This window comes from Notolabrus celidotus, chromosome 8 (genome assembly GCF_009762535.1).
Source record: "Notolabrus celidotus isolate fNotCel1 chromosome 8, fNotCel1.pri, whole genome shotgun sequence".
NCBI lineage: Eukaryota > Metazoa > Chordata > Actinopteri > Labriformes > Labridae > Notolabrus > Notolabrus celidotus.
This window is the reverse complement of record NC_048279.1, coordinates 22,983,502-23,008,025: the sequence shown is the minus strand read 5'-3', so window position 1 is coordinate 23,008,025 and position 24,524 is coordinate 22,983,502. Positions and strand designations below refer to the sequence as shown.

General features: G+C 41.2%; 1 protein-coding gene across 1 annotated transcript in view; it reads right to left on the bottom strand.

Moving 5' to 3' along the window:
* fgf13a (fibroblast growth factor 13a) overlaps positions 1–24,524 on the bottom strand; it is a 131,710-nt gene that overhangs the window by 52,819 nt on the left and 54,367 nt on the right. Inside the window, exon 3 of the mRNA XM_034689976.1 lies at positions 7,175–7,342. Coding sequence (XP_034545867.1) covers positions 7,175–7,342 — 168 coding nt within the window. The remainder of the gene's footprint in view (positions 1–7,174; positions 7,343–24,524) is intronic.

The following is a 24,524-nucleotide window of genomic DNA, read 5'->3' as shown; positions in this document are numbered from 1 at the left end:
GTAGCTATGCTAACTAGCGCTAGCACTTATCCATGATAAATAAAAATCATCCACTAGATCTTCAAATCTGCAGACGTGGGGAGTAAAACCGACCTTTGTGTTTATTAAGACAGCCTACAACTAGCATGCCTCCCTCCTAAGCTCCTTGTTAGCACACATTTGTGCAGGTAATGAAAAACGGGGGACGGATTCAGTATTATTTTATACAGTCTATGGGCTGAAGAAGCTCCGAGCTCTGACTCCGTGACAGACCGGATATTGTTGTTACGTAACAAAAACACGGAAGTCTGAAACGGCTCGTTTCACACACATTTACAGAAAGGTGTAGAAATCAAAACAGGGGCAGAATGGATTTTTTTCATTCTCGGGGGGTTTGTAGACATGCCAGGGAAACATATTTCAGGTAAAGAATCATTAAAAAGTCAATTTTGCATGATATGTCACCTTTAATATCTTGAAATTATTATTATCATTATTTAAAAAATTGAACAGTGTGCTGAAAGAGAAATGAGTGAATCAGACCAAAACAGTTTTTGAACCAGTCTGTAAACATGTTTATTTTTGCTGTAAAGATTGTCCTTTTTGAATGGGTGTGTATGTGGTTTCTGGTGTTTCTGCAACCAGCCTTTAGTGGACGCTAGATGAACTGCAGTTTTTCACACCTCCGCATTGGCTTCATATTTAATAAGTCCGGAAGTTGCCCATACTGCAAGCCATTGTTATAGCTCTGTTTCAGTTCCACTAACTGTTCTGCTGCCTACAGCATTTAGAAGTGAAGAAAAAATATTTTCTGTACTAATATGAGCTTTTACTTTTGCAACAGCTGGCCCTTAGAATTTTGATCTGCTTATCCATTGTTTTCAGTCAATGAGTGCAGACACAGATGAGTTAAGGTTGTATTCATTTGAGCTGTCTGATGGTCACATCCATCTAAAAGGGCTTGGATTGGAATTGGATTAAGCTGTCAAAACACAGGTCATTTAACACCTGCTGGATTACTGACATAAATTTTGTCTCACTCCAGCTTAGATTATTTTTTATTATTAGTTGTTACAATCGAATAAAGCTCATAGCGGTACTGTCAGTCTAGTTAGGAGTTCAGTCACATGCTAAAACAACAATTTGACATAAACTGCACAACTATTCTCCTCCAGGGAAACAGAGAGGTCAGGTTAGCACAACCAAACTGACTGATGTGACATTGACACTCTCCTGCCAGCCCTCTCTCTCTCTCCAGGCACCAAATCACATAATCACACACATTATTTATTCATGCTCCATCTATTTATGTATAGACTAGGACAAACAGAGTTGTTGCTTTCATGCAGAAAGAATAAAAGTTAAACATGCTGTTATTGGAGCACGAGTGCATCCTCAGGCTGCGTGTTTGTCTCTTGTCAACATTGCAGCAGTTTGCAGGACTCAGTGAGACACTGCAATGGGATACTCTGTTATAAAGAGCCACATAGCCCCCCCTGAAATGTAATTGCAATGTGTCAACGCTGTGGTGAATCACCGCCATGCATTTTACATTGGGTGTGGGAAATGGATGGTACTGCTAGTCATTACTCTTGCACTTGTGCTTACATTTTCTTGGCCAAGTGGGCAGTAGATGAGTTATTTTGTCAATAAGGTCCAAGAAGAACCAGATCGCATCCTGAATGTTAAGCAACTCAGGTGCTGGTGTCTTTCCATTGCATCCCACAGCTCTGAGTTGGTGTTACATGATCATTTATGGCTGTGATTTCCTCAAGCTCATGACGTTCTTTTTTTTACACCACAACTTTACATTGGCTTGGTTTAACTTTTCGTATATAGAACTTCTTTGCCTTCAGCCTGCTCTGTTAAAAATCACACCTATAATGGTCCTTTAATTAAAAGCTTTCAAAATAAGTCTTGCCCTCCTGACAAAAACCTAAATATCATGAATGAATAGCAGTACACTGATCTTTATGATAGTTTGCCAGCATCAAGCTACTTTAAGCAAGCAGTAGTGGAATAATTTGAAACCAAAGGCTACTTATAGAGACTTAGAAGTCAGCCTAACTCAGTGTATTACACACTTTACCAAAAGATCAGAAGGTTTAATTAGTCACTTCGTATGGCTGCCTTAAAAAGCACAGTGGTCATTTGAGTTAAAACGTCAAATACTAGACTCAGAAAAGGCTAATTTTAGATTTTGACTTTCATCCTTGACCGTGTTAACAGCCCAGTCATTTCCCTTTTGTGCATGAATCCTGAAGGTATAGTGACTGTAATACCAAAAAAGTAAAGAGAGTGGCAGAGTAGTGTATGAGGCCTAAAGACGATGAGCATGTGCCTGTGTGTTACAGAGAGGGAAAGGGAATCAGAAGGGATGAGGATACTTGTCGGAGAAGAAAGCTGAAGGGATAAGTGACTTCCGATAGTTTTCTGAAAATGGGCAATTGTGCAAATCAAGAGCAGACAGTCTGTGAAATTTTAATTCTGTGATGCAGTCAAATGTCTAAGTCGTCTCCTTTAATCTAAATCCAGCTGACACAAGGGAAAACTCTCTTTATGTCACAGACTGCCCGGACTTCAAGTCAGCGCAGAGAAAGGGAAAAACTTCTTATTAAAAGTGATGATTTTGATTCAACCATGGGGCTGAAATGCATGAGACTGCCTGAGAAAAACACTCACTCCTTGTGTTTATCTAACCTAAATGAAACATACACATCCTCCTCATGCCTCATCCTTGGATATCTCTCTGTCTGTCTGTGTATATATCGCCTAGCCTGGAACTATAAACACAATGTCTCTCAGTCGTCTGAATTATGGATGGGATATTTACACGGATCGGTCCCCTCAGGCACCGTCTTTTATTTTTGCTGAGGAGAAACAGAACACGGTGCCAAACAGAGAAGGAGAGGCAGCCTGGGAGAGAATGATTTGAGAAAGAAGAGGAGTGGAGAGGCGGTGACACGGATTGAGCCGAAGAGAGCATGAGATAGAGAGAAAAGTGTCTGATTGACATCAGGCCTGAGGATGGGGGAAGCAAGTCCAGTGCACTCTGTCTGTTTTCTCACGCTCCCTGCAGCTCTACAGAAATAAATTCATTACTTCAAGTGTGTGATCTAACAAAGCCTACTACATCTGTCAGTTGTTTCTTCTTAACAATAATATGAACACGTGGATGTTTTCAGGGTAGCAGCTCCCTCTGCTGAGGATTCTTTCTCACCCGCATGGATGAACTGATATGATTTGAGCTTGTCCTCCAGGGTGCTACAGTCCAAGCCCATGTGCTGCTGCTGAAGTGCTGATCTGACAAGCATGGCTCCTATGACTTGTGTAACCAATATCTTAGTCTGTGTAACGGTCGCCTCGGTGAAGTGCTGAGTCGTGCTTGAGAAGAATAAGACTCAGAGGAAATGATACTGCAGATAAGTGACTCTATCAAAGCCTCATTACAGGTAACCTTAACATCTGCACCTGAAGCAAACACACCCACACATCTCAACTGATAAAATATGAATAAAACCTCTACCACACAAAGCTGCCATAAACTGTCATCAATTTAGGGATGCCCAATGTTTATCAGTCCGGTAACTTATCAACAAAGAATAGGAAGCATGTATTAACCTGATGATACAATCTGATTGGATAAAAATAACAGATCAAAATTGCTTTCATCTTCATACTACTAACAAGCTGACGTAACAAGCTAATGATTGAAAATGGTGTCATCGCTGGGTGTGTTCATAACTGTTGTCGAAGAGAATAACGTTATTGCAACTTACAAAACATGCGCCACTAGTATTTGGAAGAGAGAGGAAAAACTCAACTTTTAGCACAACATCTTTTGAGACACCTGAAGAGTCTCCTTTATTAGCATTAGCACCAAAACAAGTGTCGTAACGCTGATTCAACGGAAATCTGGCAACTGCAAAAAGTTAACCAGAAACAACCAAAAGCTAAAGCAATTACTTAGAGATGGACCGATTAATTGACCAATATTTTTTTCATCAAAGCAAAAAAACAACAACATGATATCAGCATTATATGTTGACCATAGGCCAACCTGCTCTCTATCTATCAGCATCTGCCATTGAAAACAGATATCAATCAACCTGTACAATTAATGTTAAATCACTTAATTTATTACTCTTGATGACCAGTCTTTCCCCACGGTAGAAGATCAAGAATTTCCCCAGCTAATTGCTTATTTGAAACAGCACCCTCTACTTTGCAGATACATGATGTGATCTCTACACACATTCAAGGCTAATTTATACTTCTGCACCTCCCCTAAGCAGCAGTGGCTGACGCGGACATGAGCACTACATACTTGTGCGCCGTTGTGTCCATGACGCCCAGCAATTCTCTGCCGAAATGCTTGAGGGAAGTGTGGTTTCTCTGATGGCCGGTCGCCTGCTTTCGGCCCCGCTACAATCTCTGTTTACTTTTCCACAGCGATTCAGAGCGTGTTATGTTAATCTACAGCTGATACATGTTGCTGTTTATCATACAGACATGATTACAGGAAAGAATAGAGAAGGGTGGGATGAAATACGCCGCTGATGTGCGGCCGATGTCCAGGATCCCGGAAGTGCTGTAAATGCAGGAAATACAATGCAGCCGAGCGGACCAATCACAGGGCTTGCGGTCCTCGTCGATTCTACTGGTAGTTACATTTTGGAGGAGGTGCATGTCAGCTACGTGTATAGGCCTCTGCGTAGGCTACGCCGTGGATTCGACGCAGCAGTATAAATCAGCCTTCAAAGTCTGATAGACAACAACATCAGTGTTATAAGTTTTACCATAGACATATGGACTTCTGGCATTAGTCCACTGATTGTGCTTACCTTGGTAGCCCACTGGCTGGACAAAGACTTTTTTAAAAGTCATTTTTTGTCCATTTTTGCCTCTGTTGGATAGGACAACTGAAGAGGGGAGCAGGAACATGGGGAACAGAGAGCGGACGATGACATGCAGCAAAGGGCCATGGCCAGTAGTTGAACAAGCGACCGCTGCAGGATGGACTATGCCATATGTGCATGGGGCACAAGCTTTAACCAATTAGTTAAATCAGCACCAGTTGAAGACTGCAACATGAAAAAAGTCAGTGATCTAAAAAGTACAGTTGGAGAGTCAGATTTCTTCTCTCTGTTTTTTGCATGTTAACATTAGTGATTTTAATTAGAATTGGGAAATGAAGAATAATTATACACTGGTATATGCATATTTTTTCATTAAATCTTAGCCTTTCTTACCCTCAGGTGTGCATACGCTACACATTTAAGATACAAAAATGTAAAAAAAAAAAAAAAAAAAAGCATCTATGATCTTATTAGTATCTGCCATCCGGATAAGGTTATTATTTGTTAACGGTATTGGCTCAGAAATAAAAGTAACATATCCTACATCCCTAAATACTGATTTTCCCCACGGGGATCAATAAAGTAATACCAGAGTGCATGACCAAACAGTCAAACTCTGTTTGACCTAAATGCTCTGCAAAGTAGCATCAATAAAACTCCTATGAAAATATTTAATAAGTACAACATAAAGCAGTTGGGAGGCTGTTGCCATAGTAACAATTTTCCCCCACTCAGATCTTTAACCCAAACAACTGTCTTGTTTTTCAAGTTAAAAACATTTTTACATTATTCTAATGAATGCATCTCTGAATGGACTAACATTAGCAGGCAGATCTGTGTTGCTGCTGCGCTTCTGTGTGTCTGTAAAAGCATGTGTGCAGCACGCTACAAACAGTTCCCATCCACATCATACGTCAGCATTAATGACGTCCTCCTTGTGAACAGCTTACGTAACAGCAGAAGTCTCTCCTCCTTCCTTTGTAAATTCAGTCACGTCCGACTGGAGCTGCAGCCAAACTGAATAATACATCTGTACTTCTGGAGCCAGACCGCCGCTAGTATTCCACGTCTTTATCTCTCTACCCCCGCAAGGATAAGTGCGGCTACACAGACACCCTTCAACAGGTTAACTGATATCCAAGTGTCGGAAACAGACACTGAATATGGCCCCATTGTGGATCCGACGGGAGACAAAGCAACACATTGCGGACAAGATGTCAATAGTGAGATAATTCATATCTTACCTATCAGGAAGTCTGCAAAGGAAAAGCAATTTCTACAATCTTAGCACTCTATAGGGAGGGGGATGATAAATGAGGCAGTCAGACAGCCTGAGTGCCAGACAGCGCAGGGTATGGTAGCATGCATTAGGGGGTTTTTTATGCACTTTACTGCATGTCCTGACTGTACAAAGGCGGATAACATATACAGTGTGCTGGCATATCCTCATGCTGCAGCAAGCACCAGAGAAGGAAAAGGTAGTAGAAGTAGGGAAAAAGATGGAACAAGGTTGCAGAAGAGGTGCAGTATTAGACAGGTATGGAAGGAAAACTGGAATAAAGGAGGTAGGCTGCAACCACAGAGACCATAGAGCCACAGGCAGAAGCAAAGGAAGCAATGGGAACAAGACGGGAGACGGGTTTGGGGAGGGAGGAGGGGGATTGCTGACTTGCAGTCTGCAGCTGAGTAGATCGCTGTTTAGTCATGAATATGAAACGTTCAATCTCACATAGGCTTGAGGACAGCAGAGATAAAAGAGGGTCTTTTTTTCCCTCCAAGAGGCCAGTTGAGGTGGAAGCACACACAGTGAAATTGCCGAGTCATTGAACTCATTAGGGCGGCAGCTGCCTCCATCTATAACCCCCTTTTCTTTTTGCACTTTGTTTTGGTCTGTGCATGAGCCTCAGGGCAGTGATGACCGAGTTAATGGTTTAGGAGAGGGAGGGAGGGGCAGCAGCTACAGATGCTATGCTCCTCAGTCCAACATAAGGGGTGTGCAGACAAGCACACTCGTACAAACACACCACACCAGAGGGGAGCAGAGGGGGTCCAGGGAGAGATGCCCTCCTGCGGGTTCTCTGCAAGCAAACATGCCCTGAGCATTCACTTTTACACTTGCACGCACACACACGTACACACTTCCATGCACAAACACACCAGCTGCTCTCTAAAAAATGGGACAGGAATGAAAGAGAAGTTAGTTTGAAGGGGGAGGAGAACTATCAGTTCACACAGAATATGAGAGAGGGGAGAAAACAAGACAGGAGTGGGCAGGAAAGGAGGAATACGGAGGAGCATCAGCAAATCAGAAAACAAGGATGGGGTGCGAAACAAACCTTCGGGCTCTGAGTTCTCTTTGAGGACGGCTTGCTTCAGCGGGCAGCAGAAGATTTCGTGACACTTAGCACGAAAGGGGGACCCTTTACTCCTTATATCCGCAGAGTGGATGGAGTCCTGCCGTAACATAATGTACTCCTGGGTACCTGGGGCAGCGTCATCCTGGACTGTAGTGGTGCCATAACAGAATGAACTGGGGTTAGAAAGCATCACCACACATGGAAATAAAAAGAAAAACAACAACAACAGCAAAAATCACAAGGCAGAAACACAGGCAAATAAAAAATACATGACACATTAGCAACATCAATAGCTTTAGATAACTTTACTTATGCAGAAAGTGTGAGAGAGAAGGAGGAGAGAGGGACAGAGAAAGAAACAGATCAAGAACATCAAGTCTACAAAACAACTAAAATTAAAACATCTAACATCAGTGGGAGTTTTGTAAAATGTATTATTGATCACTGCAAAGGAAAAGGGAAAATAACACCATGGAAAGGAAACAGTTCAATGTTCAACATCAGTGTTATGGCAGGCACAGAACCATGAGCCGCTGCAGGTGAATGAGGTAATAGTAGAACCTCTAGAGGAGTTAGAGGTTGTGGGATTGCAAGGCAAGCGTGCAGTCTACAACTCCATATTCCTAGTGAGTATCGCTGAGACTGAGGTCATCTGGAGGGGGATAATGGCACCCCAGATTACTGCACCTCTACCCCATTTTCTTAACTAATAGGCAAGCAGATGCAAAGGCATGCACAGGTCACTCTGGAGTGGCCAGGTTTTCTTTCATGCGCCCTGTCAGTGACATTATGGATAAACTCAATAACATCGTCTGCGTATGTGTTTATAGGAATTCTCTACTGGGATCCTGTGAAAAGCCCTGTGTTTCTTTCTGTGTGTATTGGCTCCATTGCATCTGTCCTCTTCTGGGCACAGTCCCTGCTTGGCTTCGATCACTGACCTATTTTCTCTGTGTTGATGGATTAGCTACAAGCGAATCAGCCCCAAATAAATTGCATCTTCTTTTCCTAATGGATTTCATCGCCATGCCTCTCTGTGACACATTTACCACTTAATGAAAATGACTATGAAGAAGGATATTGATATGTAGCTACCGTTGAATCTCCGCAATGCTTAATCCCTCTCTATTGATGCCATGTGTGACTAAATTTTTTTTTTCTGTTGAACTAAACTCAAGAGAATAGCATTGTGAATAGTGTTAAAAATGCACACAGGTTATTCATAAACCATCTCTGAGAACAGATATCTACTCCTCTCAAAATGTGATAATATTACAATCTTGTTCTGCCTTTAAACCTCAGCCAGCTTTATTCAGAGAGCTGAAACATGAATGGATTACACTATCGACTCAGTTTTTACTCCCAGTAAGACTACACTAAACGACTAAATATAAAACTAAAACATTATGTAGAGCGACTCCTACACACTGACTCCCATGTACTGGATTTTCATGCACAGTGAGTTCTTCAAGATGAAGACCCACACATTCACGATTCTCTCCTTTTTATGTCTGAAACAAAACAAAAGTATGCTTGAAATAAAGATGACCACATGTAGTAGAGGCACATGGGTATAAGAACAAATCAGATGAAACTAAACACTGTGTACTTAAATAGATAAGAAGAAGAGGCGGAAAGTCCTAATAAGAATGTAGCTGGACAGGGACTGATGACATCATGTATCACAGCCTGTGAGGTAATATAAAATGAAGGCTTATGTGCTGTATGAAAACATAGTTTATGATTGAAAATTCAAACTATACTAACTATGCTCAGTTTTCTACTGAGGAATAGTAAGACCTGTGTGAAAGCAGTGATACTAACTGCATAAACCCTGAACTCACCACTCTTGAAGCCAACTTGGAATAAAGAGCCCAAACTATTTTTTCCTTATAATTGGCAACAAGTTTCACATGCACAAACATTTAGTGTATGACAGTGTATTTCATTGATCTGTTCTTTTGTTTAATAACTGGATGTCTAATTGGTCCTAACAGCCTCTGGTCATAGGGCAGCACAACTCCACATGTTTTTCAAATAGAGGACAGTCAAATGGAGGCAACAACACTGCAGCAATGCAGATATTATGCACAGTTTATAGCTTTTCCAATCGACCATTGGCTGAAGGCCAGTTCTGCCAATCAGAGTTAATTTTTTTACTATACAAGTGATGACTTACAATATAGATGTCGTACAAGTGAAAAACTGCAGACATGAATAAATAATACAAATAATTAGACTGGAGAGTTACAACGATTAGACTTGAAACCATAAGAGAGAATGACTTATAGGTCAAAGCATGCACCGCTCACAACACAAAGACTACAGTCCTTGGCTCCGGGTAAAAGTCCAACCCTCAGCTGTCTACTGGGGGATATCTCCCACTCTCTCCTCCCCAAAAATCCCATCTCTCTGTTCTTGTAATAAAGGTAGAAAAATATATTTAAAGAAAAAGGACGTCATCTCATTGTATTGGATTATCCTTAAATCTGGTTCATTTTAATAGTCATGTGAAATGTCACTCTAACTCCTTTAGTAGTAGTGTATTTAGTTGCTCCTCAACTTAAATAACACCATTACTATTACAGAAACTTAGAATGACTTTTTACTCTATACAAAAAAGCCAACAACTACATACAATTAATCATCTGACTTGGTGGTGAGGTTACGCCTACATCAGCACAGTAGCATCCAGGGAGAAGCAATATCTTAGGCAGTAAACACACACAATGGCTGATGATCAATCAGGCTGACCTTTCTGTGTGCAGAAAGTACACTGCCACAACTATGTTTCTAATCTCATGAAGCAATTTACCAAACAACATGTTCCCACCAAGCCAGTGCCCAGCGCCACAGACAGCTTTGACCCCAGTGCAGCTCATGTTAGCTCGGCAGACTAAGGAGGAGCCACTTTATACAAACAAACCAAGGCCTGATCTTAAATCACTGCCAGCTCAACAGTCTGTAAACCAGAGAGGACTAAACAGACTGGTTCCAAGGTATGTTGTTGAAGAAATGCTTCCTACATCAACTGTTGAGTCTGCTGAGTTCAGAGAACTAACTCGTAAAATACTGGTGAGATGAGAGGCAAGGGTCATTGAAGCAAAACGAAGTAACACCAAAGTTATGTTCCCAAGTAATAGTCACTTTTTTAATGCAGTAACTCATTTAGTAATTCAGTCACTTTTTCATAAATTGACACTTGTCTTGGGATTTCAAAAAGGCTAAGTGGCACAGTCATGTGACAAGAATCCCAAGCTTTAAAAAAACCATTCTGTTGACAAATGGGTACATTAGTTAAGGCTGACCTCAAATGTGTTTTATTGTATGCATTCAGTATGCTTTCCTAGCACTACAGCCTTAGCAAAATCTGAGACTGACTGTCATCCACATACAAATAATGAACTGTAAATAAAATAGCCTCAAAGCCACCCAAGAGTTATTTCATTTTCTGTTTGGCAGGGCTATACGCATAAATCAAACTGAGTGAGGTGGTTATTGTAAAAGATGTTGAGTGGGCTGTGCAAAAGATGATTGACAGTTATCTCCCACACAAAAACAAAACAAACTCCCCACAACAGATTGGACACATTGGACTCCCTGGAAATGTTAGTGTTTTTCAAAACCGAGACTTACTGACATAAACAGGACAGGTGTGACATAACAACAATGTAATGATATGCCCAGACTTTAGACAAATGTATTCTATATGTTTTTATTGATGAAATATGTTGTTTTACTTTAACCAGAGTTCATCTGTTGTCAAAGGATTGGATGTGACTGACACTGAGGATGGGGAAGCTAACAGGCCCTGAATAGAAGTCCTTGCTGTCTCACCTGTACCTTAAAACTAGCCTTTTAGCAAACTGGGCCAGAAGTTCTGGGGGAAATTCAAAAGTGAATTCTAACATATCAGCAAGAACAGGTACACTATCTAGTAGGCCAGCCATGTTCTGACTCAAACATCCCTTGTGTGTTTATGCAATGAAACACACAGGCAGCAAATAATCAGCGTCCCACACCCAGTGCAATTAATCACCACATGCCGTTTCTCCTGTGAGACTTATCAGTATCTTTGAGCCTCGTTCTGGCTCCAGCACAACCTGTTACACAAACACCTCGTCTGCAGCAGAAGGTCCTGAAAAAGCCCACAGACAGTATCAATCACAGCCCCTCGCCAAGCTCACCACAGCACTGCTGAAACTTTAATGGTGCTTTGGAATGAGAGAGCGGAGGTCTAGGTTTCCCTTTCAGGAATGAGATCCCGTTCTCTGCTCCTGAGGCGCGGAGGAGCTGCTACTGGAATTGATGCAGAGGAAGCTGGGCTGCGCTTATATAATATGATCAAACTGCAGACAGAGAATTAGAGAAGTAAATAAAGTGTCACTTTAAAGCAGTGATGTTTTTGCTATTTCCCTGTTGCTTCTTTCATCTCCAAAAAAACTGAACAATGATTGAAATGTTTGCTCAAGACATCTTTTCAGGTGCACTGAGAGGCTTGCACTGGTTAGTTGGCAAAAATTCAAACTTAAAAACTGCTTGCTGGCACAAAGACTTATCTCTGCCGTTGCTTTCTCTCCATCATCCTCACTATCCTGTCTGCTGATGTTTAAATTTCCCTAAAGGATGTCATACTAAAGGGAGAAAATTGTTCGTATGAAAGAGAGGAAGAGCAGACACCGGAAAACTTCCACAGACGTCTAATTCCAGCACGCAGTTTATTAATGAGCCGGCTAACTTTCCGCTCATCCCGGGCAATAAAAATGAATGACTGTGGGGGCTAAGAGGACGTACAGAGGAGGGGGTGGGCACCATCTTTTACAGCCTGTCTCCTCCATCCTTGCCCCAGCCTTGATGGAGAGCGCATACAGGGATTGAGAGGATGCTTGATGGACGACGCAGCAGGGCCTGGGACCTCACTCGCTATCAGAGCAGCCACTCGGAGTGAGCTGTCACTCAGGTTCATGATAGTCAGTGATCTACAGCTGCCACCGTTACCACACTGGACCTTCAGCAGGCTGCAATGGATGTCCTTGCCCCTCTGACAGAGATAAATCATGTAGTAAGGAGGCGCAGGTGCAAATAGAAGGAGGAGGGGAGGGATGTATTTTGCTTCGGTTAGTTGCTCATCTATTTAAGGGCCTTTTTGAATGACATGTTCAGGTTTTATAGCAACAGTATGGTGGGTGTGCTATCTGTGTAGGCAGTTGTTCCGTTTTTTACAGTGTGGATGCAAGTAAAGGACCGAACTGTGATGAAATAAAGCCTCCTAAGTTATATCCTGGCTCAGAAATGCCACCTGCTTCATGTCCAAACGCAGTTCAAGGACATGTGTAATCAACCGGAGCACTGCCAGGTCCAGAGAAATGAACCGCACTCCCCCTATATGAGGTGCAATCTGCACAATCTACTCAAGTCATGGCTTGTATCCATCAGGGAGGTGGAGCACATTCATCATGACTTGACGAATAGCACACTCACCAAATGAGACTCAGAATTAAGCACAGAAACGGGTCTGCAGCTTGAGGTTTGCATTTCAAAAATAGCTCTGGCCTCAATGTGGGTTTTTCACAAGGAGCTGAATCTAGCACATTGTCTTCTGGGATGCCTTGGCTTCGGTGTGGCTTCATCTCGAGGAGGATTTTTTGCTTGTAAGTCACCTTGTAGGCAGCAGAGGAGTGAGTGAGTTGAGTTGAACTTGAGGTTCTTCTTTGAAACACGAATGAGCTTGTGTTTTTATTTATGCTCTTTCATCCCACTGAGCTCATTGTTTGTCCTCCTCTCTCTCTTTCTTTTTCTCTTTCTCCCTCTTTTCTTTGTTCCTCTGTCCTTTAGGTATACACAGAGGCTCTAAAAAGCTATAGTGAACCTAGGATAAATATTGCAACATCTCATAATTGGGACATTTAGTGATAGAAACATAATTCGAACCGTTACTGTAACTCCGATCATGTCAAAGAAGAAAAAAAAGCCTCATTATAAGCTCTCAGGATCACATTTTGGTTATTTTTACCTACAACTTTGAATGACTGTTAACCTCTATCATACCATATACTGAAAAATGTACTAAAAATAGCACCTATGTCTCAAAATGTTCTGCTTGACCTATTGGTTCTGTATTCAAACTCAGGTCAGACTCTAATTCCATTACTATGAAAACAGCATAATGCAAGAAGGAGCACAGGGAACAATTCCTGCTAATTCTACTAATTACTCATAGCGCTACAACATGGTCACGGTTCTGGCCATGCTCTCTGCACAAAAGCCATTCATTTACACTGATTCAGTGTGCAAAGGAGCTATGAATCTGCCTCAGAGGGCTGCCGGATGTCATATTTTATTTATCCAACCAGAAAACAGTCATGTAGAGTGATCTTCTCTCCTCTTATCTCAAACTCATTGAGCATCACGAACCTGTCCACAAAACACATATGAAATAGTTCACTTTTACAAGATGTGATGGTGAAAAAATTGTAACTAACTTGAATTACAACTAAATATAAAAGTATTTGAAAATGTGTCTGTTTTTCAAAACCTGGGGTTCTTTTAAAGGTATTCCGATACTAACATTGCTATCAGTATCAACCTCCAAGACAGCCTAAACTGCGGAATTAGGTTGCAGCAAGTACGTCAGTCAATGGAGACTGGGTTGTTAGGAAACAGCTAACAAAATGTCTGCCCAAATACCACAAATAATATGTTGTTTTCTGATTTACTAAGATGGTATCAGCAGATAATAAAACGTATGTATCTCTAGTCTCTAGTTTTAGACTCTGCATATAAAAGCAGAAGCTGTAGGTAAAACTTTTATTTTTACAAGTGATAGGGTTTGGTTTAGAGTATATTGTTTTTACCATTTCAGTTGGCTTTGGTTTTACCAATAGACTACATAAAACATGGTCGTCACTCACTAATGGCACCCAATGGTTTCCAAGTGGAGTTGTGACATCTAACTATGGTGGTCACAATATTGGGAACTCAACCTGACTTTTGGTTGACTTTAAAACACGCAAAGAGACAGAGTTGAGGCAGTCCTCCGGCTCTAACAGCTGTAATGCACCCGCCTGTCAGTAAAGTCAGCTAAACCCCAAATGATGCAAAATTCATAGCCTTATTTTCTTCAGAATGGATGACAAGATTTACTCCCCCACTTTTTGTAATCATGTTGTATGTATTTCTGCTGTAAAAATAGGCCTTTTATTATTGGTGTAATTGGGTCTCCAAGCCTTTGGAGCCAGCCTCTAGTGGACACTTGAGGAACTGAAATTGTTTTAGCACTTCCACAGCCTAATTTTCAATACCAAATGTTGCTTCTTGGTTGCACCAAGGAAAACAGTCCATTAAAAGACAAGGGTGGGAACACAGTCTGTTGAAATGCAATCACAGTAACCACTGGCAGTTATATGACACTATCTCTGCTTTTTATCAAACACTATGAACAAATATCTGCATGCAGGTGCTGCTGAAAATCTGCTCTACTGCGTCATCATTCAACTTCAAGACTCCATCCTTGTTTCTTAAGTTGCTAGTCAAAGTGTTAATGCACAGGAAAGGAAGTCTTGGCAGGAAGTCTTTTAACGTTCAACCGCTGGCTTCATCAGAAGCCACATAATGTTGACTTTCCCAGAAGCTGTAGTGCCTTAAGAGGACAGCTGCTTGTTTCAAGATGATTGAGGGATCAGAATCAATATCAGAGAGAAGAATGGTCTAGTGCCATCTCAAGATAGATTGAGATTTAAGGAGCTGAGCTTTGAGGCACCTGCACGCTGTATGATAAGGGGGTATTGCTAGGAATAAAGCATAGAACCATATTGAGTCAAATGGCTCCTCCTCTGATAGACTGTCACATATGGTACAGTATGAACCCTATCATCAGAGCTTTAGTAGCTTGGTGTTCGTGTGATGCACTGAAGAGAACGATGAGGATGTGGTGGAGAGCAAACTTCTGCAGAGATGAATGTGATGAAACTGTCAGTGAAGGCCCGATGATAGACACATACTGCTTTCATATGAAAAGTATTGATCCAGCATCAAAGAGTGGCCTTGCAGGGAGCCAGTTTTCCCTCATTCTGACAGCTTCCTTAGCCTCGGGGTTAGCAGTCCATGCACATGCTCATGTGGTTCCCCCTTGATGAGTCAGAGATATATATGTTGTATGCCATCTGTTTATGAGCATGGTGTGTAGGGTTGTTTTTGTGGTGTCGTTGTGGGGGTTGGGTAGAAAGAAAGTCATACTGATTAAAAAATGGTATGACGCTTCAAAGGAAAGCATCTCTCCATGAATTCTCAGTTTTTTCAAACAGAATCACTCGATTTGGCTTTCAGTTTAATCTGTGTTTTTTTTAGAAAGGCTAGAGGGCCACTCAGTTTGACAGAGAGGGCAAAAACTCTGCAGGAGAACATGTAGTGCATTGAACACACAAAGTGGTGTTATAATATTCAGCACCATTTGAACACAGTGGTCAGTTAAAATCTTCAAAAGGCTATTTCCTCTCACACATAACAAGGACAGGACAAAGTGCTGTGATGTTTTGGTTTTAACCCTTTTCCCCCTGTGAGCTGTAAAATGCAGCAGTGTCAGGGCGCCTGTTTAGCTCAGCAGTTACATAGTGTTCCACATGTAGAGAGGCCATCCTTCTTGAAGCAGGTGGCGCTGTGTTCCAAACCAAATATTATTTATCTTTGCAATTTTTTTTGTATGTATTTTCTTTTAATTGTGCAATTAAATAAACATAAACATAAACAATATGTTTTTAGCAGCTATTATTGCTTTAGTTAATAATATTTTGCTGAATGGACATTTTACTGACCAAACCATGTCACCTTGTTTAGCCAGCTAAGTAGCTTTTATCCTGCTGAATGTAACACAGACTTCAACCTTTGATTACTACCTTAATCTAACAGGACTTGAGCAGATGAGGACAATAACTGCAGCAGCAGCAGCACATGAATTAAATGGACTTGTAAATGGACCTGTACTTATATAGCGCTTTTCTAGTCTGTCTGACTACTCAAAGCGCTTTTACACATTACTCGTCTCATTCACCCATTCATACTCATTCACTCACTGATGGTAGAGGCTGCTAATGTAAGGAACCATCAGTGTTAATCTCATTTGTAGACATTCACACACCACTGAACAACAGCAGGATCAATTTAGGGTTCAGAGTCTTGCTCAAGGACACTTCGGCATGTGACTGCCGGAGCTGGGATCAAACCGCCAACCTTACGATTGATAGACAACCGACTCTACCCACTGAGCCACAGCCGCACCAAGTGTCATCATATAAAGTGCTATGAATTAAATTCAAATTATAAGGAAATGCACCTTCTCTTGCTACATATAGCAACATCATTTCTCAAATGATGCAAATAAATAGTAAACACTTCTTTACTCTTTAGGTCAAATTCAACACAAACATTAAAACATTTCAGAAACTGTCCTTGTTTCACTCTTTTTACCCTGAGAGTTATTTTTTCACACCTGATTGTGTTTTCATGGAGGCTTGAATTCCTGGAATGCATCAGTTGGCTTGAAAACATGCCAGGCGTAGAAAAATCAATACGAGGAGACTTTTCGGGTGCAGACTAACTTACTCCCTCTGTCTCCCTCACACACAAACACACACATCACTAAGGTTTTCAGACTTTCTTTAGCACCTCTTCACTCTGCTGCTCTGAATGGGAGAGAGACAGCAGACACGGTTTTGACACACACATATGCAGTTGAACAGAGAGTCATGAAAAGAGCACAACTACTGTTGTGTTACTGGGTCAAACTCTGAGTCTGTGTGTACTTGATATCTTTTCAACTCATAAAAATGTGTCTACTTAAAGCTGCTGCAGCAAAATTAACTATTGTTTGTGCTTCTTTAAATGTGCAGAAACTGTGTTAAGAATATTTAATGAACACACACACCCTCCGCCCCTGTCATTGATTTAAATGTTTCACTGATATCGTGTCAAAACAGGGATCATGCACACATTCCTGCTGGCAATTAACAGCTGACAAGAGCAAATAGGATTGTAAAACACACCCCATACTGCCATCATCATTAGGCGTTTGAGATCTGGGAAGACTGAGGCATTGTGGGAGGAGGTTCAAGTGTAATAGGATCAACACAGCATGTGCTTGGTGTCAGTGAGTGACACCAAGTAGCTTATGGTATATCATATGTCAAATCCTCTTGAGAGTCACGTATGTTTCATATGTGTTCTATTCATGCTTTATCTCTTTGCTATGCTGTCACAGAGGAATGTTACAAGGACGCGTCTATCATCTGCAGACAGCTGACAGCAGCTTTTATGAGCTGAGGTTCATCTCAAGTCAAAGATTTTAAAGAGAAACATCTGACTCCTTTCTTGCTTAAGACGATTAACACAGAGTCGACTGCAGTCTTCACGAAGTGGTTATGAGCTACTGAACTAATAAGTTTACTGGGGCTCAAAGGGTCCTTAGTTAAATTGATTTTATTTTATTTATTTTGAAGTGTGGTTGTACGAGGTACCTGTTAATATTAAGTGTACTATCCAGGAGTTCCTGGTCAGAACTGCCCCTTGATTGAGAAAGCAGGTGTTGCAAGTGTAAAACGGTGCCAAACACAGTGGCTTTCTGATGGCAAGGTAGACCAGTGATTTTCAACCACTGTGCCTTGGCACACTAGTTTGCCGTGACAGATCGTCAGGTGTGCCGTGGGACATTATCAAATTTCACTTAATTATTCCAAAAAAGTATTATTCCTATACTGCAAATAACTTGCCATAGAGTGCGGCTGTGCTTGCAGAGTAGTGACTGGCGGAGTAATTAAATACTTGTCCATGCGCTCCCCACCCACTGGGTGGCAATAAAGCACACTAATGACCTTGTTAATTTAAGACAATTGAATTAATGATGTATGCGGGAGGTGTATGTGACAAGATGTAGGTGTACAACAGCGATGGATAAATATTCAAAAAGGAAAAATGAAAAATGAAAACTCCAAACTGGGCCCTGGACGAAATTCTCTCCCGGATGAAGAGCGTAATATGGGCAGTGGAGAAAAGAAAAACTACAACGGTGTCTGCGAGAGCTCTCAAAGCTATACTTAGTATCTGACCTCGTAGCCAAATCATAAAAGCCACATACTGTGGCAGAGACATTAACACTACCCGCAAAATCTATTGTAAATAAGATGCTTCGCCCTGATGCAGTTAAAAAAAGTAGCCAAAGTCCCTCTCCCAGATAAATAGATTAATATATTGAGAGACTAAATGTGTCAATCTGAAAACATCAATATTAAACTTTTTTTAAAATAGCTAAAATTAAGTGGTAAAATTATCCATCTGCAGCGGTTGTTTGCCTAATTTCAGTGCCAGTTTCTCAACAAAGGGGCTGAGCTGACCGGGATCCCCTGTGGGTAATACACTTACTATTAACAAGTCTCATATAATTCTACTTAAAAAAAAAGGGAACTATCCATTTAAGTATCATCACGTGATTAAATTGTATTCTAGGTCACAACATTTTTTTCTATCAACTTTGGGGTTGGTTTTGGCGCCCCTTGTTGACAAAGTGGTACTCTCAATCTCTTTGCTCTCTTTCTCAAGTTTTGTACATTTTCAAGCAGCATTTTCTGCCAGAGAAAGATCCCATCCTTCTTTCTTTTAACTTTCAAACACACCACTCATCAACAACATCTGTCATGTAAAACATATAAAAAGGACTGTTTTTGCAGTGTGCTGTCAATCACTTCCTGTGACACCTTCCCTTTAGCAGCTGTTTAAGACATCAAATAACAATATAGAAAATGATCAAGCTCTATGCTGATGGTCTGGTTTGCTTTTGTAGGTCATAGAAAGGTATTCCAAATTTCCAAGTCTTCCATAATGCACTATGTATTGATAATAAAGGTTGAATAACCGTGAGTAGCAGATGCGTAATTTGCTCCACGCAGCACTGCTGACACAAAAACATATGCTGTGTACACAGATGAATTTAAATCACATTCTCAGCCAAGGTGTAAAAAGTGAATGAGTCACTTTGAGATACAGTATTAGACTAGAAAAATGTTGATCTATGTGCTAAATCAAACCGGCTCCTGCCTTAATGTAAGCACACTTGTCTGCATACAGATAGGCACACAGTGTGCAGCCTCACTCGAGCAGAAGACAGCGGTTGAATTTACATTTATAGCTCCATAAAAGCTGCACTGCAGTGATGTATACACCACTTAAAAGTTTGCACAAGTCGCAAATGTGTCCTTTATTGGCTCTGTGGGAGTGACCACAGACCTTCTCAAAAATAAAAAATAAAATAGAACCGTCTGCCAACAGAAGGCCGTCGTCTAGTATTGCATAAGAGGAGGCAATCTCAGTGTGAGTTCAGAGAGAGAGAGAGGGAGGGTGAGCTCGAGCTGCTGGATCATTACGTCCAGCATCACTGTGCGCATCATGTGAGATTTGTGTGTGTAGATCTGCAATCAAAACACAGTGATCTAACTAGACACTAATCTGTTTACCACTTCAAAGCTTTCCAGCATCAAAGTTTCAAACATCAAGTTATTTATTTCACCCTGTAGATGCTGTGTTAGTTGTTTGTATTGGAATAAACAGCACTATATAATTAGAACAGGACAGTTCTGTGCTCACTGTTTTGCAGGTCAGAACTGACTGTCCCAAACCTATTGAAACCACAGCTCAATAAGTGCACAGATCTATCTCACTTCTATCCATCCTTATAAGTTACTGTGGGGTCGACCGGTCCTGCCTCAACACTCATTAACTTCTCAACTCTCTTCGCTAAAAACTTAAAACATCTTCAGATCATCATCACAAACACTAAGATCATCTTTGCTTCCTTTTTTTTTTTTTTAACATAAAATGTATCTATATTTCTTGATATATTCTCATTAAATCACTACATGTCTGTGCAGTTATGTAATGTTTGCAAGCCTGGTATGATCATATCACCTCTAAGCTAAGCCTTCGCAAGTTGTGACAAGCCTCCTTATTAATTACTTTCCAGAAAAAAACTCCCTGATCTCAGCGTCCCCGCCAAGAACTGAGAACACAGTCCTTGGCAGAGCCGATATGGGGGCAGCATCTTCCTCCTGCCCTCTGCCAACCAGATCAGATCCCAGATGGGCATACAAACCACACACACACGCACACACACACTGTTGCAGCTCAGGAAATGTACATTTACAGCCTTTCCTGTTTGTCAGAGTAGAAAGGTAGCAGAGGGAGAGGGGGTGGAGAAGGAGAAAGAGGAGGAGTGAAGGCATGCGTACAGTTTAAAAGAACAGGAGTAAAGAGATGGAGCAGTAAGAAGCAGGGTGACCTTAGCACTGCAGAATGTTTCTGAGTTTTAACGGCCGACACAGACGCAACTAAGTCTTAAAATCTATTATTAATTCAGATCAATATTTTACAGAGAACCAGCAGGGAGGAGGGGAAATGAGAGACAGCTTTATTTGAAGTTGACGTGGGCAATAAAAACATATATGGCGCAATGAAGATCAGATTTGTTCTGCAGCTGTTTGACACAGTTTGAGCAGATTCTTCAGCTTTAATTCATTAAAGGCAGCATGACTTTCTGCTCATGTATATTTTCAAAAGACATCATTTCATGGCTAATTGGCTGGAAAATTGTAATTTATCTTATTTTCACTTGAGGAAACATTGCGATGAACAATAAAAGCCCTGATGAATAACTAATCACCTCCAATAAAAGTCATAGTAAACTTTAAAGGGGTGAATAGACTCAGACTTTATGAGGCTTGGCCAGCATTGGAGGACTACCCAATTAAAGTATTGAAATAATAATAAAGCTGAATAGTTTCACAATTGTTTGAAGAGCTCACCCAGTCGTTAAATATGAATATATGGATGGCAGGAAATTGTATTTTTTGATAATAATATTATTATAATTCTGGTGCAAAGACATTTATTGAACTATAACCCAAATAATATTTAATAATAACTAGAATCAAAATGCAGGTGAATGCATGTTTTTTTTACAGATATTTGGAGGAAGGTAATGTGGTAGGAGACTGTCTTAGGGATAATTTATGCTCTATGTCTGATATGCATATGAAAGGAGCTGTATGCCCCTGCTCTGCAATCATTTCTGGGTGTTTCTGCATGTTTCCTGGAAGCTTACAGATGTGGACCAAATGTTGCAGCAGCACCAGAAATAAATGAGGCTTTAGAGCAGGGGTCTCAAACTGCCAGCCCTCAGGCAATGTCCACCTCCCACCCCGCTCCCTCTGGCTCGCCCCTAATGTCAAAGATATTATGAAATCCAGCTCCCAATATTTCTTAATATTTAATTTGAAAAAGTAGTTGTTTCATGCCTGTTAGACTTCTCCATTGCTGTTACAACATAAAAAACATAATAGCAGAGGTCAAAGGCTAAAGGTGCCCGGGAAGGTTCTGGGAGTTTTTGGGAGTGGAAGTGAATAGAGATCACCAACAGTTTCAAGAAAGATGGACACTGTAGTTTTAGTTTGTGGAGTGTAGTGAAAATGCCACCTGCCTCATATGCAAAGAAAAGGTTGTCGTATTGAAGGAAAATATTCTCAAGCGTCATTACTGGACTAAACTCGAAGAACTGTATGATTAACACCAGAGAGACAGAAGGAAACAGTGGGCCACGCAGCTTCTTACATCTCAGCAAAGTATTTACCACAAAGCCAAGAAGGATGCTGATGCTGCAGTTCAAGCAAGCTACGTGGGGAGTGAGTTAATGTTAATTAATGAATAAATGCAGGGACAGGTCCAGGTGTAGTGATGCACAACTTGAAGCTGAACTCCAGGTTTCAACAGTAATCTTCAGAAATACAGTGTGTTCTGGTAGTACTTGAACTTTAAAGTGACCCTCCATTAAGATAACTGTACCAGCCGTGCCCCAAGCCAGTTTCGGTTTGAGACCCCTGCCCTAGAGCGAAGAGTTATCAAGGGTTGGATGTGCACTGAAGAATTTCATACTACCTCTGATTTTAAAATGTAGGTTATGCCCTCGTGAATGCTTTAACCACTTTATCTTTCAAATTAATTACATTTTATAAAAGAAAAGATGTCTCTGTATGCGTATCAGCAATAAAAAAAAGGGATGAGAGGACTGATTGAAATTTAAATGAAGAAAAGAGCATAAAGATCCAATAACCTCTCCTTACTGCAAAAGTGGAAAAAAGACAGCATCAAGAAAAGGATTAAGTGGGTATTATAGCTAACCCTTCTGCTATATTAACAAGTGATGAACATAACATGGATTCCAATTGACCCAAGAGTCCCAACTAGCTTGGCCTCAATGCAGGATTACATAAGGATTCAAAGGCAGGCATTCAGAGAGAGGAGATTTAGGAACAGCTAACGCCAACGCTATCTGAATCATCAAAAATATGGGATTAGTGTTTGATGGCTCAGTTTCCTGATGATGCATTTTAAGAGGGACAAAATCCACAAACACACACACATACACACTCATTCCTTAGTTGTTTTGCTTGTTTTCTGGTTGGGATAATATCCAGCCATTTGTTCCGCTTTGTGATGGGAACCACAGGAGGAGGAGGAGGACTACGTTTCCCTTTTGGTTCCCTTTTTGAAGGTTTTCTGAATTGGAATAAATAAAGATGATCCAGAAGAGAAGTCATGATGCAAGACGGTGTTTCTTCTGACTGCCGGTGAGAGGAGAGCTAACCAATCAGAAAGCTTTACCTGTTGCAGTCATAGTGTGCTCCATGTATGAACATTCAATTTGTAATTTCAAGATTTTCACTAATTCAACTAAAAAGTTACTACCCATTTAAGTCTTTGGGCAGCTCTTGTACAAACAACTGTGATAAGCCCTTAGACATTTTACAAAGCCGTTTTTACTGCAGCATGAGCAATTGGCAGATTTCAAGCCGAGACCGGAAAGCAACCCGGAAATGAAGTTAATCTTCCCCAGAAAGCTTTTTAAAATGGAAACATGTGATACTCTGGAAAATCTGCTGAAACCAGAAGCTCAGATTACTTAGTGATTTATGTTTTTCCTATGCTTACAGTATCTCCCTCTCTCTGCATCAGTTGCCAAGTTTTACAAGTCACCAGGTAAGATGTTATGTCAAATTTCATCCCTTATTCTCAGATCCTGCCAGACGGTTGGTGCATCATTGTCATTACGTGCCAATATTTGGAACATGAAATGAAAAACATTTTCCCAGTCTTGTGGTTTGACACCGGACGCATCCTGTTCACTCGCAGCTGTTCCCCTTGCCTAAACATTTCCTAATGCTCCGCCAAGTCATCCCAGCTGTTGATCATGTGCCCAACACACTGTCCAAAACACCAGTTAAAAACTGAAATGGGAAACCAGAGTCAAGCCAGGATCAGAGGGACGAAGAAGAATGGAGTTACTGGTTGACGCTGGCAGTAAAAATGGTAGAATTTGTCCTTTGCACCATCCAAGGTGGAAGTGCATCAGACAGAGATACTGAGTGTAGGTCATGTGACTTGTCTCTGTTGCTCTACTGCAGCACTTTCCCCCCAGGAGTCATTACATGGCTTGTGTTTGTTTTCATCTCAGAGGTGGTTTCTATCAAACTAGCATGACTTTTTCATAAGTTTGTCATGAATGAATGATTTAGTACCCAAAAAAGATGTTCATGGAAAAAACAGACTATCTCATTTTGTCATCCTGCCCAAATACTAGACAACAGCTGAAGTTGTGTGAAAATCACAACCTTTTCTGGCTTCTGTCACTATGAAGAAATCAAACTGAAGCGCCCACGTCACAGCAGGACTGCAATGACTACAATGCCCACCCCGCTGTTTATGGTGAGGTCATGGTCTCTGGTCGTTTTGCATCATGGTTCTCAGAACAGACTTTCACAAATGCGTACGTGCATGTGTGTGTGTGTGTGTGTGTGTGTGTGTGTGTGTGTGTGTGTGTGTGTGTGTGTGTGTGTGTGTGTGTGTGTGTGTGTGTGTGTGTGTGTAACATACACTTCATCTCTGTGCACGCTGCAATGCTCGTAGGCGGGCTTGTCAAGGGAGTCCATCTGCCCGAGGGGCCTCAGGCTATCTAGGGACTGTGCATGCTTGTGAGTGAGTGTGTGTGTGTGTGTGTGTGTGTGTGTGTGTGTGTGTGTGTGTGTGTGTGTGTGTGTGTGCGTGTGTGTTGGTAATTATCACCTTATGGGGACAACGATCTGTTTACACAGTCACGTCATGGGGACCTCTGGCGGTATGGGGACAAAAAATGAGGTCCCCATAAGGGAAACCATTTTAAATCAATGTACTAGTTGTTCTGAAGGTGCTGGACTGATTTTTGGCTTTGGCCCATAGGGCATGTAAACTAGTTAGTGTG